The sequence below is a fragment of the Colias eurytheme genome, chromosome 10 (genome assembly GCF_061535395.1).
Source record: "Colias eurytheme isolate Ceu_HAF_F1 chromosome 10, ilColEury1 Martin Lab GWU primary, whole genome shotgun sequence".
NCBI classification, from domain to species: Eukaryota; Metazoa; Arthropoda; class Insecta; order Lepidoptera; family Pieridae; genus Colias; species Colias eurytheme.
The window spans coordinates 235,880-252,837 of NC_142989.1; the positions used below are offsets into that span (position 1 = coordinate 235,880).

Below are 16,958 nucleotides of genomic sequence, written 5' to 3' on the forward strand. Positions count from 1 at the left end.
GGAGCTAAAAACATAATTCTATTTCATACATCAGACGCTATCGCTCCGTTGAGACGAGTAGACCACGCTAAAATTGCTGCGCCGTGTTTTATAATTACGCCGAATATTGATTTGTAAACAACAAAATGAGAAACGAGAACTAAAAAAGATTCAAATTGAAAAGATAACTAAATGTCGAAGGTAAGTTATAATAGTATTGTTATAATATTAATAAATAATAATTATAATATAAAAAGATAAGTCTTGATTTACCTATTTGAGAAAGTTTAGTTTCTGTAAAATAATTTCCGCGGGCTGAGTAGGTATTGACGCGATAGCAGCAGCAACTATAGATAGGTAAATAAAATTCATAGTGGTACCTAATTCTTACAGTCGCGGTGCAATCAATCAAGTCAAGAAAGATTTATATTATTATTATTACTATAGGCAGATCCTATGTTCGCTCCAGTAAATAATAATATCAATAATATGTAAACCGGTTGTGAATAGTACATATATATTATATGTATTTACAATCTGTATTAGATAATCATACATAACATCTATACATAGGTATAACAAATTCGTACGAAAGTCAAAACTGTACTTACATTGAATAGGTATTTTTTTATAATATACATAATATGTATATGTATATATATAATATATTCATAATCTGTATTACATAGTAATATGTAGTACATATCTATACATAAATATAGTTTTTAGAATTTTTGTACGTCTGTCTGTATGTATGTCTGGGCTCTAATTTTGGTGCAGATATAGCTTGAGACCTGAGAAAGGTCATAGGATGAGTTTTATCCCGTAAATAAAAAAAAACTGTCTGTGTTTGTCTGTTTGTTTGTACACGCTAATCTCCGGAACTACTGGACGGATTTGAATGAAAGTTATTTTGTTGTGTAGGTACTATTATATTATCCGGGAAATATAAAATAATAATTTATTTTGAAAACTGAAACACCTGATGCAGAACCGCAACAGACCACCTAAACTATAGATTCATTTGAGAAAGTTTATCCAGGCGAGTTTGGATATTATTATTTGTGTAAATTCTGTAAATTCGTTTCGGGAAAATCGGGAATGTTTTATAATATTATATATATATATATATATATATATATATATATATATATATTATAGTATTACTATAGGTAGATTCCTATGTTTGCTCCAGTAAATAACCAATACAAGTTGTGAATAGTAACTACACATTATATATATTTACAATCTGTATTAGATAATAATATTACAATCACATAGGTATAAAAAAAAATTGTACGAAAGTAAAAACTGTACATTGAATATTTTTACGAATACCTACTTGGGGCGTGATTTTCAATCGATATAGGAGCCAAATTATAGAATTTTTGTCTGTTTGTCTGTATGTATGTCTGGCTCTCTAAGCTCTAACTTTGATACAGAGATAGCTTGAGACCTGAGAAAGGACATTGGATAGGTTTGTTCCCGTAAATCCTAAAAAAACTCTATGTGTCTGTTTGTTTGTACACGCCAATCTCCGGAACTATTGGACGGCTTTGAATGAAAGTTATTTTGTTGTGTAGGTATTATCTGGGCAATATAAATATACAAATTCGAAGATCTAGAATGTATGATGAGGGACCCTGAGATCACACTCTAACATTTATAGGAGTGACGTCAACAAAAATTGTTGCGTCTGATGGAAATTTTCTGTTGATTAAAAAAAATCAAAGATCTGGAACATCTGATATAGACCCATAAGAGCCCAGCTACACATTTATAAGAATGATTTTATTTTTAGAATAATTGCTGAGTCGAAAAATGTCGTACAATCTAATAGTCCATTGAATAAAAAGTTCTAGAGTGCGTGAGTTAGTAACGTAAGATGTTTCTTCGGAAACATGTCAAGAGTCCCTAGGTAATAAACATACTAAAACCCCGGGCCACTAGGAGGAGCCCCGGAGTGGGGGGAGGGGGAAAATGGGTCCATTTTTTCATTTTTCGCTTAAATCTCAAAAACGGTACATGTTAGAGAAAAACTTTCAAGGAAAAGTTGAAAGGCCATAAAATTATCTACAAGTTGTACCTGAATCATTTTTTCCTATATCCTACCGTTTCTTAGTTATACGCAGTAAAACATGATTTTGGCTCAAACAATTTCCACATCAATCGATCAAAAAATATTTCTTTCTTCAAAAAACTCAAAAGTGCAACTTGTGACCGGTACTGATAGATTGCTCTTAATTAGGTCTATAATTGGTAAAATAAACACATTCCTCCATGGAAGCCTTTAGGAGGAATCGATTGTCAAAATATTATATTATGGTAGTTTGAGTTACTGAACTTGATCTTTTTATTTTTTTCTTCCAAAAAACTCAAAAGTGCAACTTGTGACCGGTACAGATAGATTGCTCATAATTAGGTCTATCATTGATAAAAATACTAGATTCCACCATGGAGGCGTTTACGGGGAATTGAATTTTATTAGGGTAGATACGATACTTGAACTTTTTATTTTTTTTCTTCCAAAAAAACTCAAAAGTGCAACTTGTGACCGGTACCGATAGATTGCTCATAATTAGGTCTATCATTGATAAAAAAACCAGATTCCACCATGGAGGCCTTTAGGAGGTATTGAATTTTATTAGGGTAGTTACGACACATGAACTTTTTAACTAACTACCCTAATAAAATTCAATTCCCCGTAAACGCCTCCATGGTGGAATCTGGTATTTTTTATCAATGATAGACCTAATTATGAGCAATCTATCTGTACCGGTCACAAGTTGCACTTTTGAGCTTTTTGGAAGAAAAAAAATAAAAAGTTCATGTATTGTAACTACCCTGATAAAATTCAATTCCCCGTAAACGCCTCCGTGGTGGAATCTGGTATTTTTAGCAATGATAGACCTAATTATGAGCAATCTATCTGTACCGGTCACAAGTTGCACTTTTGAGTTTTTTGGAAGAAAAAAATAAAAAGATCAAGTTCAGTAACTCAAACTACCATAATATAATATTTTGACAATCCATTCCTCCTAAAGGCTTCCATGGAGGAATGTGTTTATTTTACCAATTATAGACCTAATTAAGAGCAATCTATCAGTACCGGTCACAAGTTGCACTTTTGAGTTTTTTGGAAGAAAGAAATATTTTTTGATCGATTGATGTGGAAATTGTTTGAGCCAAAATCATGTTTTACTGCGTATAACTAAGAAACGGTAGGATATAGGAAAAAATGATTCAGGTACAACTTGTAGATAATTTTATGGCCTTTCAATTTTTCCTTGAAAGTTTTTCTCTAACATGTACCGTTTTTGAGATTTAAGCGAAAAATGAAAAAATGGACCCATTTCCCCCCTCCCCCCACTCCGGGGCTCCTCCTAGTGGCCCGGGGTTTTAGTATGTTTATTACCTAGGGACTCTTGACATGTTTCCGAAGAAACATCTTACGTTACTAACTCATGCACTCTAGACCCCCCCTTGGAGGGACTCATTCAATGGACTATAACCAAATTAATCAAAATAAAGTTCTGGAGGAATGTGTGTCGTCGACTGCGTATGTTTATTTAAAAATAGTATCTATACTCGCTATTTCGACAGACTTTTTTTACGGATTCGTGCTCTATACTGTTTCCCTAATATTGTTTTTTTTTATATATTACATACAGACAGTTTTTTTACTGTTTTATAATATGTATCGATTATCATTAATAATTATAAACAAATAATAATAAAAAGACATATTACATAATTTGTGATGATTTCAACTTCACTGTTTTATACAATTATTTTAGACAACATACCTACTAACTACCGAAAATACGCGTTGAACGAGCGAAGAATATTGTGTATAATTTAGCGTGCGATGAACTTTACGTACGTTGGATGAGCCGGGTGTATGAGGGTATTGTGAGGGCGCGCGGCATGGCGCGTAATGTGCGGGGCTTAATCGTAGAATTATCTGGCTTTATACGCACTCTTAATACATAACTGCAAGTAACAATCTCAACGAATAAGGCAATAAGACATTAGAGCAGTCTCCGTCTTCGCAAATGAAGCCGGGAACAAAATGCGCGACGCCGCGCAATCAGCGAGTCTCGACGTCTCTCCTAATGTTTGTTACATCACGGAGTTATGAACAGAATTATCTTATTGTGTGTGCTATTTTGTAGCCTTGATTATATGAAAGGCGCAAAAAAAATGTAGAGGATAATGAGTTTTGAAAATATTAGACAAAATATTGCGCATTATTTTTGCACTACCACATTTTAAATTGTATTTTATTGAACACCGATTTCTACGCTAAAAACAATAAAGAATGAACAAAACGAAGGAGGAAGTTGCAATCAGGGAATATTCAAAAAGTCAAACACAAAACCTTATTCAGCGCATGACTCTACTTTTTCGTATGAAGAAGTTTTATAAGCAATGTAATAATAGTAATTAATTTATAAAATACAAGGAATACATTGTATTTATGCGAGGCGATATTGGCAAAGGTCACTCACCCCGTTTAATTGTAGGCAGGATCCGATGTGACATCACAATTCGGTCCGACCGGTCCTTGCGCGCGGCCGAGTATCGAGGCCTAGGGTTGCTAAATACTACAAATATATAATCAATAATAAATTATGTAATAAATTGATTTGCAATCATTTGAATTTCAAATACGATAATACGACAATATGGTAATATTTTGTTACTTCTACACGGTTGTTCATTATATCATGTGTCAGGTATCAATCGTTAAGGTTTTATGAAATTTTCTCCATGATTATTTTTCCGAAGGCTTTTAGTTTATTATCCGTAGATTTAAGTTTATAATAAAATTCGAGTTAATATTTTAAACGATTGTTTGTTTTACTATATAAATAAAATAGATGTTTATCTGCAAATTTGTATATATTGCTGGTAAAAAAAATCATTACATTAATCCTACAATAATTGTTGTCTTCTGTTAAAAAAGTTTAAACATTGTAACATTGCCCAGGCAACAGTATTGCTAAACCTCATTCTAGTCACAGTGCATGGTCAATTATTGAAAGTTATTGATGATTTGAATAGAGCCTTTCATCAAGATGTCGACAAAGGCTAGCTCAATATAATTTAAGATGCAGATTGGTTCATCGAACTGTTACCTCGTATGAGGTATCCTCTGCTTACAAAGTTGAATTCCGTTGAGAACTTACTAATGTTCGTTTTAAAGGTAATAAATTTTTATCTAAATGAGGACTACGTTTACTTAAAAATGGTACTAAGCTATAGGCCGCGTTTTTATAATCATTTACTCCGCCACTCACACACGAATTTAATTTAAACGAAACATTTCGCTGCGAAAGTTTCATAACGCTGGTGTAACAAAATTGGGTTACAAACACCGTAACAAATTTTCATTTATTATGTAAGAAGATGATAGGACATTAGATAAACCGTGGTATTACGCCATTTTGTTTGTAGCGCATAACTTGAAGCTTTCGCCTTAAGTTTGTCAGCCAAATATAAAGTTGGTTATTACAATGACTGGATGTAACTGACTTCAGACATTGTTACTTCTAGTTTATAGGTCAGGCAGAACTTCGTAATCCGCGGATTTGCTATAAAGTTGCTTGTTTGTGTATTGCTACAAGTATTATAAAACGTAAGTGCAATAGAAATTTTGATGAAGTTTCATTTGTATTATATTTGTTAAGTTAATAAACATAATATTATCTCATAGCTAGAGTCATATAGTACATTTTAATTATTACAACAATTCAGTAAAGTTGATAGGAAAAAAATCAACGTTTTTCGTTCGTTGATATATTTTAAAAGGATATAATAAAATAATGAACTGTTTTAGAAAAACTTTAAATTTAGAAATACTTAAACGACTGTGGATGGATCTTTTATTACTTAATAAATTTGATCTTTTGTGATGAGAAGGCATTTTTTTTATTCTTCGTCATCGTTCCAATTTATTTGATGTTACGGTTGCCAACCCTAGCAAGACCAGTCAAGCCAGCTCGGCGGGCTGCGCACCCGCACAGCGAGCGCCCGCGCCGCCGGTCGCGCTCCCCGTCCGTCCGTCCATCGGTCCGTGCGTCCGTCAGTTTGTTTATTTCGCTAATGTGTGTTGTGTAGTGCTCCCCTGGCCCGTGGGGGGATGTGGCCAACATCGCAACATGTTGGCAGTTCGCCATGCCAAGGTATGATGGTTTTTTAAAAAGGCTTTTAAATATTAAAGTTTGCGAGTAAGGTGTATGTTTTTGTACATAGGTTTTTTTGCTATACAGGTTTTGAAATGCATCTTATGCAATATTTTTAATGTTATTAGACAGAGCGTTAAATAATAATATTTTAATAATTGAACAGATAAAACCAATGTTTCTATTATCCATTATAAAAGTAACCTAACTTAATAAACTTAAGCTTGAGCCACGGGGAATTTTGTGAAAAAATTTCAGGCGTTGCGAAATCATACGCATAACACGTGCGTATTAACAATAAGCTGTTATTTAAATTTGTCACATAACACTTTTTTATGTATTTGTATAGAACTGTTTGTACTACTGTTGTAAATTAAGAATAAAGAGAGAATATAAGTAAATCATGCTTGGCTAGGATATACCAAAAACACACGACTTAGTATTTTCAAATGGATTAAAACAGTTGAAAAAAAAATACCGTCTATATCATTGTACAAGCCACCATCTCATGATTAGTTGGAGTATAACGTACAATATACAACGTACTTGAGTACTCTAGAATCATTTAAAATGAACAGTGCTATCTTATTACAAAGAAAGCTGTGCCATTTCACCGTGAAGGTCGTCATAAGGTGAAAGAGCGCTTGTATTATGAATTCGAAAGCCCAGGACCTACTTTAGTGTATTGAGTACATAATTATGTAGGGCGGTGACGTCATAACAATAAGTATTAAATTAATAAACCCATTTATTTTTATTACTTTATTTCAAACACATTTCTCTCCAAGAACGACTTCAATATTATTTGTCCTTGGAAAAGTCAATATTTATAAATTCCTTTCGTAAATTATAAATGTCTCTCTCAGAAATATTTAATAAATTAATTTATCAAACTACATATTTTCACCGTTTCTAGGCTTTTACGTAGGATCTAATTTAATTACACGAAGAGACTTATTTTCTAATTACTTGATAATATTATAGAGCCTATGGGTAGAAGTAAGTATAATTTGCTAAGGAAATATTCCTGTTGTATCTTTTTATCTGTGTCGACTGCTCTCCCCTTACCTCTTAACCTCAATATCATACAACGCTGTGGTATAATTAACTACAGCCCTCTAATCAATAAGTAGCCTGTACTTATACCGACATAAAAGATTATTAATTGATTGAAAAGTAAATGTCAGCCATTTTGATATTAATGTAGATTGCATCTACATATATATTTATCTATATAAATATGAAGGAAAAAGCTAATTTTACCTCTCGAATGTAAAACCTTAATGTTTTGAAGTAGGTATATGATGCCAGCTCAAAGGTAAAATATAATAGAAACCTGCAAGTAATTGTTTTCTCTTTAGTGTTCAAAGAGTGGTTCTTAATTTTCATCTTAGAAAACGACAAAGTAACTACAGTAACAGGAATTATAAAAAGGAAATAAACTAAGACCATTTCTGTTTAATTTTCGCCACAAATGCACACTATGCTGTTTTGTTATCTCAAGCATAATATAAATAAAAATAGGTACGTTGTTATGGTTAAGAACAACAATTATGAAGCGCACGTTGTTCCGTAACTCGCTTCAAACAATTATGTTAAACACCTTTGAACAATAAAAAGCTCTATAATTATGTACAGTTATGCACAGGTGCTTAAGCTGCGAAAAATAATCAGTTTAGTACCAATAACAAACTTAATGTTTTAAACATAAAGAATGACCAAAATAAACAGATAATTGTATACTTAATTACTCGATGATCAATTAAGAGATAATTAATTATAAACAAGCACGTTTTACTGAAATTAAGAAATTGAATGTTAATTTTAAATAATTAATATCCCGGCCCATTATTTTTCGTTGGGTTAATATCATTAAAATGTATGCAATTTGATACTTAAATATTAAACGTAATAATTACGGAAATAATTAACAAGATTTTAATAATAGTGCAGCAAATATAAAAATAAGACTTGCAAACTTTAAAACTTGCGTAATATTACGACGATTAATCTTGTTTCATATTTATTTTTCTTCAGCTATAGAAATAATTTTTATAATAAGATCCTTTGCAATGTAATATTCAATGTGATGATATTAAACTTTACTATGTCGCAGAATTAAACCAATTTTGTCAATAATCTTAATATAGAGATTACCAAAACATCTCAAGTGCTTCAATACTACAATAATTTGGAAAATCCAAAAGTGCACGCCTCATAATTTTTTTTTAATAAATATTTATTAATTATTATTTTTGTTTATTTAATAACAATTAAACCACATCGAATCAGACCCTGAAAAATGAAAGGGTTCTATTCCTGAGCATACTCAAGCGTAAGAGAAAAAGAAAGACTCGATTAGTAAAGTATTTCGGTCGCTATCGTGTTAACAAGAAAAAGGATCCGCACATACAGACACACGGACGTCCAAGACAGAACTTTTTTAAACTGTTTTTTAACTAGTTTAAATAACAAAAATGACATCAAAAATATCATGAACGTTAAAAATAGTGTTTTTTCTTAATATGTGTGTGTATGTATTATCTTACAAGTGCAATGTATGATACATAAAGACATTTTAAGTTTGAAAAATCAGATGTTTTGCGCGAAGTGACAGTAGTACCCAATGATATTATATATAGAAACAAGAGGTAGATACGTCATCAACGCACCAAAACTGATTCCGTGAATTGGTCCTATTTGGGACCAATGCAATCAGTCAGATTGTCACCGGTCCCAGTGAGCGCATGTGCCGATAGGTACATTAAAGTTGTCGAAAATGCCTTCCTGTGTGTTCAGAAAGTGCACGTATTCGTGCAAAAAAATAAAGAAAGATAAAGGAATATCATATCACAGCAAAATATATTAAATTATTACAGTTTAAGAGTAAAAATAACAATTTACAATTCTTTATTAATGACACTTGCTTGACACGTGTATTGAAATAATGAAAGGGATAAAACATTGCTTCAATCACTAGTGTGACAAAGCTAGCGTACACTGTGTTCAAAGATTATCATGTAGACACGATTATTGAAAATAGAACGGTTATTTTATTAATTTCAATTTGGGTAAATACTTGATTAATTTTATATTTAAATCCACACAGTGCATATAATTAACAAATATATCTATTTATTATATACAATGAAATCGTGATGGCAAAAATGTTTGTTTGCAAAAATGATGTTGAATATACGTATAGTTACATTGAAGAAAAGATTATCGCTACTGACGAAAAATGCTATTTGCTTTTCTGTAAATAGCTATTGAACATAAATTTTATTTGTGTTTTAGATAAAAAAGGCTTATACTTCATCCTTTCTTTTATTTCATCCTTTTTTTTCATCTAGGCACCACTATTATTATAATTATCCTACAAGTTGGAGTGATGACCTTGTACGGGTTTCGGGAACTGCCTTGAAACGAATAGCGTAAGATCGGTCCTTATGGAGTTCATAAGGAGGACTATATGCAGTATGCTCAGCAGTGGGTGATTATCGGGTGAAATGTGATGACCGAAAACGAACACCACAGCTAGTAATAAATACTTAATACAGTTAAATATATCTCCAAAAAAGTTTTTTATTTTTTTTTCATTTTAATACGACATCATAATAATCATAAAATAGTAAATGAAATTGTCACATTTATTTACTTGTGCAGGAAACCTAACATCTTTAACATTGAACCTTCTGTGTCGTTAATCTATGCCAATTACCATGGCAACTATTTGTTTATTTATATTTAATTGGTGAATTCTTATGACTTTTGCTTACACCTGCGCGGAAGTGACAAACTATCTTTTTCTTTTTTGTTTATATCATTTTATTAGAGCCATCTCTCTTATACAGTCTGTCAATGTAATAAATTAAGTAAAATGAAAATTGTATTTGTGTGTGCCTGACACTGCATATGAAGCATTTTTTTTGGATATATTGTGAGTATATAACGTATCTATACATAAAATATCATTGGTAGTACCCACCTCAACGCTTCGCTTATGAGGCATGCAATACGTGTACGCTCGTAACATTTTTTCATAGTAACGATGACAGTGCAAGTGAGGGACAGCATTCCTCTCGGCCCTCAGAGGCTAATTGTACCTCACAAAAAGACGCATTGACTGACATACTGACAACATTCATTTTATTTCATTAGTTATAGGTACCGTTGTTAGCGCGTATTGATATGACCTATATTTCAATTAAGTTGAATGGATACGATGTGGATGCAGTTTTCTCTATAATTTTAAAGGAACGCATTTAAATTTTTAATAGGAATTTATGAAGATCATGTAGAGCGATATACCAATACATAGAGTTCTTTATTCCTATTATTGGAGGTATTCATATAATTTGAATACTTTATCCAGTTTTAAATCAATCTATTAGATTTCATACATTCACTCCTCTAGCAAAATTAAACGAGCCTAATTAATTTGGTGGCAAAATTTCTATACGAGTACTAACTCCATAATATTCAAATGCGACCCAGTGCCTCCATTTCTTCTAATAATACTAATTACTTGTAACTGAATGAGCTCTTAAACTTTACGTACGTCGTAAAATTATAATTACGTTTATCGTTTTATAGGTAAATAAATAATTAAGTGTTAATAGTTGGCTGGGCCACAAATGTTTACTTAACTGAAATGCGTATAATGTTGTTCATATGATCTCCATGAAATGTTTTATTATAATTTTTCTTATTATATGACAAATATTTATAAATTACAATAGCAGGCATACAGTTGATTCGGGTGGTAAAAAAGGAAGCCTGATTAAAAATAAACCTCTCATTATCTACTTAAAATATTTAAGTAGATGAAAGAAAGCATTATTTATAAATTAATCATATTATATAATATTTAATGTTCAATTCAATACATAGTAGGAAATATTAATAATATCTACTTTGCATAATTAATAAAACATGTTTGACAAACGTAATTTCACGCAATGTCGTTAATAAAAGTATTATTATAATAATTTACAGCATGAGAACGCTTCATAATATGATGTTTGCATAATGTATGTTAAACATTTTTGCATTACAATTGGACACTAAATAGTAAATTATTCCGAAATCTAAATGCGCTCTAGATAGAGCGGATTTTGGACATTTTATTATATCTATATATTTTTAAATTACACTGAAAAGTGCATAATAAACTATATCTAAAGTAATTTTATAAAGAGGAAAAAGATTAGTTTTTTTGTTTAAATCTACATACCACATATAATTTTCAAAATATATCTCACCTACCTACACAATAGATAGAATCTGCTGTTACATAGTATTCCAATTGAGAGGTTCAGAAAGGTATCTACGCTTTAGTGCAAAAGGCAGGATTCCTATCTACCGATCCGCGAAAACCGGGTCATGAACATTCTTTTTTATTTTATAAATAAAAAGTAACATTATCTTTACATATACCTAATGTAAATAATTATACAACCTCTTTAATATATAATATATCGCCATTGATTTGCATTTTCCTACTTAGAATCTAAAATATAGCTCATCTACAAATAGCTTAGATGTTTATATCAGGTCAAGGGTACAAATGTGTAGATTTTCAAAGGCCAAGTTCAGTTCGGCCGCGGGCATCGCATAGTACATCACAATATTACAGCCTTAAAGGAGAGTGAATGGCTCGCACAATAAAAGGAGCGAGTGTAATTATAGACCACTTGATGGACCGGTCCGACGACGTACGATACGATGGGCTTTGCAAATTTTTTTTTTTTTTTTTTTTTTTATAATAACCCTGGCAATAGGGCAGGCGACTCACTTGGTGGTAGGTGATAGACGCCGCCCATGACGATCACAGCGTTAGGAACACTGCGATCGTATTGCCGGCTTTAAGAAGGATATTGGTTTTTCAGGAAGGTGTAGGCTCTTTGTTTGAAGGTTCCCATGTCGTACTGGTTGGGGAACACGGAAGGTGGTAATTTGTTCCACAGGAGTGTGGCTCGGGGCAGGAAGTGCCGTGAGAAACGCACGGTTGACGAGCGCCATGCATCCAGGTGGTGTGGATGATATTTTTGCTTGTGTCGGGCAGTGCGGTTGTGGAATTCTGCAGGTGGTATTAAGGCAAATAGTTCCTCAGAACACTCCCCGTTGTATATGCGATAGAATACGCATAGAGTCGCAACATCGCGCCTCAAAGCCAGAGGATCCAGCCGATCGGTGAGCTCAGGTAGGTCGACAATGCGGCAGGCACGACGCTGAAGGCGGTCAAATGGAAGTAACTGATACTGGGGTGCTCCAGCCCATAGGTGAGAACAGTACTCCATGTGTGGCCGAACTTGAGCCTTGTAATTTTAATTCACTTCACTAGTTATTGAGTATTGGAGTTATAAATGCAGCTTATGATTCGTTGACAGGTTATTCATTGCCAGTAATAAGTAATAAGTTTATGAAAATATTAATACTAACAGAATAAATAAAATATAGTCAAGTCAAAATGTGTGTTAAAAATTATTGTTAACAAAACTACGTACAAAAACTTTCATAGTCTATTTCTTCAACTACACATTTTATTCATTCCATCACCTGCCTTTTCCTATTCATTAAAAATTTCATCCAAATCGGTGCTGTGGTTTAACCATCAACACCGAACACAAAGACGTTCGCATTTTGCACATAAAGTAAATACGAAATATAGTAATGCACAACTAAGCATTGCCTAGAGCTCAAGGAATGTTCTGTGACACTTAACGCATTGTGATTCCTCGTGGAATTTCTTTTTGATCTCGACTTTATGTTAGCTAGAACTTATTGTCCCACTATGTTTATAATATATCTTATATACATTCTTAGTTTATTTTAATTTAAGCACCAATAATAATTATCATCTTACCGTAATATTTATATGAATCTGTTTTTACATCAGAATATTATACCTACATTTCTCTTTCCAACCGAATTCTCCCTCGCAAAACGTGTGATTATGTACAAAAACCCGATATTACAATATTAAGAATGCAATAGATCACGATAATGCAGCTTCGCACGTGCACCGAACAGTCTGCAGATATTTTTGCTAGACTTTATGTCTTTCAATGGATTTTGAAGTACGCTATCTGAAAAATGGCTTCGGGATCATCCAGAATACGCTTAGAATTGGAAAGCAACCGACCGAAGGCGATGGAGTCACTATTTTACCATTACTTTGTTAGTTGATTGTATGTATTTTTCAACAACTTTGTATTAAAATGTACGACAAAACTTAGAAAAAGCCCCACCTGTTATCATATATTACATTGAGAATGTACGTACCTACAGGCTACATCTTCAATAAAACGATAGATTCAAATCTTAATTTGAAAAAAATATTCACATCATTGTCCTGAAAAGTAACTTTTTGTTTCAGTTTCGTACAGTAACGAAAATGTGACAACATACCTTGAAATAGTCTGTTGTGTTAACTTGAGTTCCAACTGGTCCGAGGCTTGCAATTGTTACGTGTGATTTATTCCCATTGTCTAGTGTACAAAGGAAGTGAAGCCGTTCCCACTATAAGCCCCATTTTATCTAAATAAGCGTAAAAACCTTTTCCGCTCCGTAAACAATACTCGGTAATTAATTCCATCAATTCCCTGTAGATACCATCACTTAATAAGAAGCATTGTATTGTTGTAGACAGAGAGCTAGTGATATATTTGCTATTTGATTGGATACATAGTCCGGACTGCATATTTATTTACTTACTTATTTGATATTTCTATTCATCAAGTGCACTGGAAGATATTTAAGCACATAAAGTCTGAGTAGGTATATCAGGATTTTAGATTTTTGAATGAAAGTAAGTAATCAGTATTTTAATTCAGTATACATGACAGACCAAAGTGAAAAACGTGTTGAGTACATAGGATTACGCACAAGGATTACGTATCACCACAAATTTCAATGTGTCAATGTACATGATGTAGAGATTTCAGCAGCTGGCTCCTAGTGCATTAGAATGATCCGCTAAGTGTTAGCAGCCGTACGAATAATGGTGATAAGTAGCTGGAACTTTGCGAGTAAATAATATGAAAATGAGTCGAAGCCAGATGGCGCTGGCGGCGCAAATCATAAAACACGCTCAATTTATTTTCAGTACGCGGGAGATTATTTGAATTATTCGATAATTATAGAAACACAAAATCGTCATTAAATGTATCAAAGACTTGTGTTAAGTTTGTGATAAAATTCATTCAATTTATCGTCAAAAGAATACGTCTCTATTTTCCATATTATGTCACAGATAATAATGTTTTCAATTTTTTATTATAATAAAAACATGTTTGGAGAATATTTCTATCTTCACCATACAATTTGACGAAAATGCGCTTTTTATAACGTGAGTAATTAAATTAAAGAACTGTCAAAAGCGGTTAAATAATTATAATAATATAATATATTTTATAGCCTTTGAAACGAATGAAAGAGGTGCGAGAAAATACAGAGCTAGAAAATCCCCAGCGACATTAAAACATAAATTTTAATTCAGTCTTATTTAACACGAAACGTTTTTATTTTCATTTGGGGCTTCAGCTCAAAGAGATTTGGCGATTGTGAAGTGCCCTGCTTTAATAGAGTTGTCAAAGGACGAGAAAAGGTTACAAGATATTTTTTAATGTAATTTCACATCATAACGTAGAATATCATTAATTATATTTTCCAGTTAAGAAAGTGGAAAAATAATCTTGTCTTAAAGTAAGGAAAATGTAAAGAAATGCAAAATTATATTATTCTGGGGACTGTGGTCTGTGGCTACTTTACAAAAGGAAAGAAATTGGAATGATATTATTATTTATATTATGAAAATTCAAGCAATTAAATTTAAAGCTAAAGATTTGTTCCTTGAAAGCTCTAATCTCGAAAATCATACGAGTAGAGCCCGATTTCAAAAATGCTTTCAGTGTTTGATAATACCCATTTATTAAGAAAGGCTGCATTATAATATTATCATGACGACGACGCGGTTGGCGCAGTGGTAAAGTAACTGCCTACTGAGCCGACGGTCCCGGGTTCGATCCCCGGTCAGGGCAAATATTTGTGTGATGAACTCAATTATTTGTTCTTGGGTCTGGGTGTTATTATCTATATATGTATTTATTAAATATTATATTTATCGTCGCCTAGTACCCACAACACAAGCCTTAATTGAGCTTACTGTGGGACTAGGTCGATTTGTGTAATAATGTCCTATAATATTTATTTATTTATTTATCATGACGCTAAGACCAATAGGTAGGAGCGAAGAAATGCGAGTGAAACCGCGGGGCACATGTAGAAAATCAATTGACACTGTGTAATTTTGATAAATTGAGGTGTCGTGTAGTTAAGTACATAAGCAATAGTGTAAAATTGGAATCCCAGGCAGGTACTAATATATGTATATGTCACCTTATCACCAATATATTTTCGTTCTTCGAATCACGTCATTCCAGGCTAACAAATAAATAAATAAACATACAGTCAAACATTAAGCCCTATTTGAAAAATGTATACTTCAATTTATTTAGTGGGCAAGTTTCGCAGTCAAACGGCGCTGTAAACCATCAAAGGAACGGAAGGACATTTCAGAATTCAAAACTACTTAAAATATAATGACGAGGTGCAGTGCAATTGAAGTTTTTCTCAAATAGCAGTTGTAAGTTGTAGCCAATTGGAAACTAAAAGCAATTTCTTCTGCAAAGTTTGCGAGCCACCTTGAATACCTAACTAGCAACGACCCGACACTATTGCTTTAGTTCTTTGATATTTGACGTGTGCAAAAAGTTCACTAACTTCCAACTAAGTGAGAAGATGAAGTATTTCATAGCGAGTACAATTAACTTGATGTTCACTTTAACGTTTTTGCTGTGATCAAATAAGACTACAAAAGAGTCATCTGCGTCATGCTCTATTTTGATAATTTAAGAACTGTGAACCAAACCCAACCACCGATTTTATTAATACAGTGTTATTTAATTAAATTGGACAAAATATATTTGTGAAGCCAAAACAATTGGTCGAATTCATAAAGTATTCATATACCCTAATACCTGTATGAAATCAAATTAATTTTATGGGATCTGAAAATTATAAACTTCTAGGCTAGGTAGCGATTAATTATTATTCAGTTGGGGAGAAATCAGTTTCGCTAATAGCAAAACTGAATTTCTTAACATTGATATAGTTAGTAAGTAATTTATTTTTAGATGAAATCAAATTATTAAAGTTCAAAGTTCTTGCATCAGATTAAGACTGATAGTTGAATAGAAGATTTCATATAAAATATATTATGATAATTAGTAATCTTCGTACATGATCCAGTTAAAATGTTTTTTATAAGTAAGTACCAACTTTCACAAATTCAGATGTGTTTCATGTTTGACTAACGAATATGAGAAAAATAATCCATACAACCAAGCCACATATTACTATGTCAGCAGAGCAGCGAAAAAAAACTAAAAATACCAATTCCATCCCCTTAATCAAAGTTTTAAACTAATTTCCCTACGAACGGATACTCACGATGCAAAGTTTATCTCGCGCCCAACAAACATTTTCGAGTGCAATCTGCACAGCCTCTTGAATTAAACTGATGGCTGCTTCAACTTCTACATTTTAAGAAGCGTACAATCGAACGAAATGTATTGAACACAGCAAACTGAGCATACAAATATAACTCGTATTCCGTAGGTGGACCAGCTAAGTTTGCGTGGAGGATTATCGAGTGCAACTTGAAACTTCTTTGATTAAAACTTCAGATCGCAAGAGGCAAGTTGAGTGCCGACTGTCTATGATGGA

The 16,958-nt window shown here is 32.6% G+C and overlaps 1 protein-coding gene across 1 annotated transcript in view; it reads left to right on the plus strand.

Annotated features, from left to right (window-relative positions):
• Window positions 1–6,006: 6,006 nt before the first annotated feature.
• Window positions 6,007–16,958, plus strand: part of LOC149904963 (uncharacterized) — a 98,892-nt gene continuing 87,940 nt past the window's right edge. Inside the window, exon 1 of the mRNA XM_090106738.1 lies at window positions 6,007–6,167. Coding sequence (XP_089962864.1) covers window positions 6,144–6,167 — 24 coding nt within the window. The 5' untranslated portion in view covers window positions 6,007–6,143. The remainder of the gene's footprint in view (window positions 6,168–16,958) is intronic.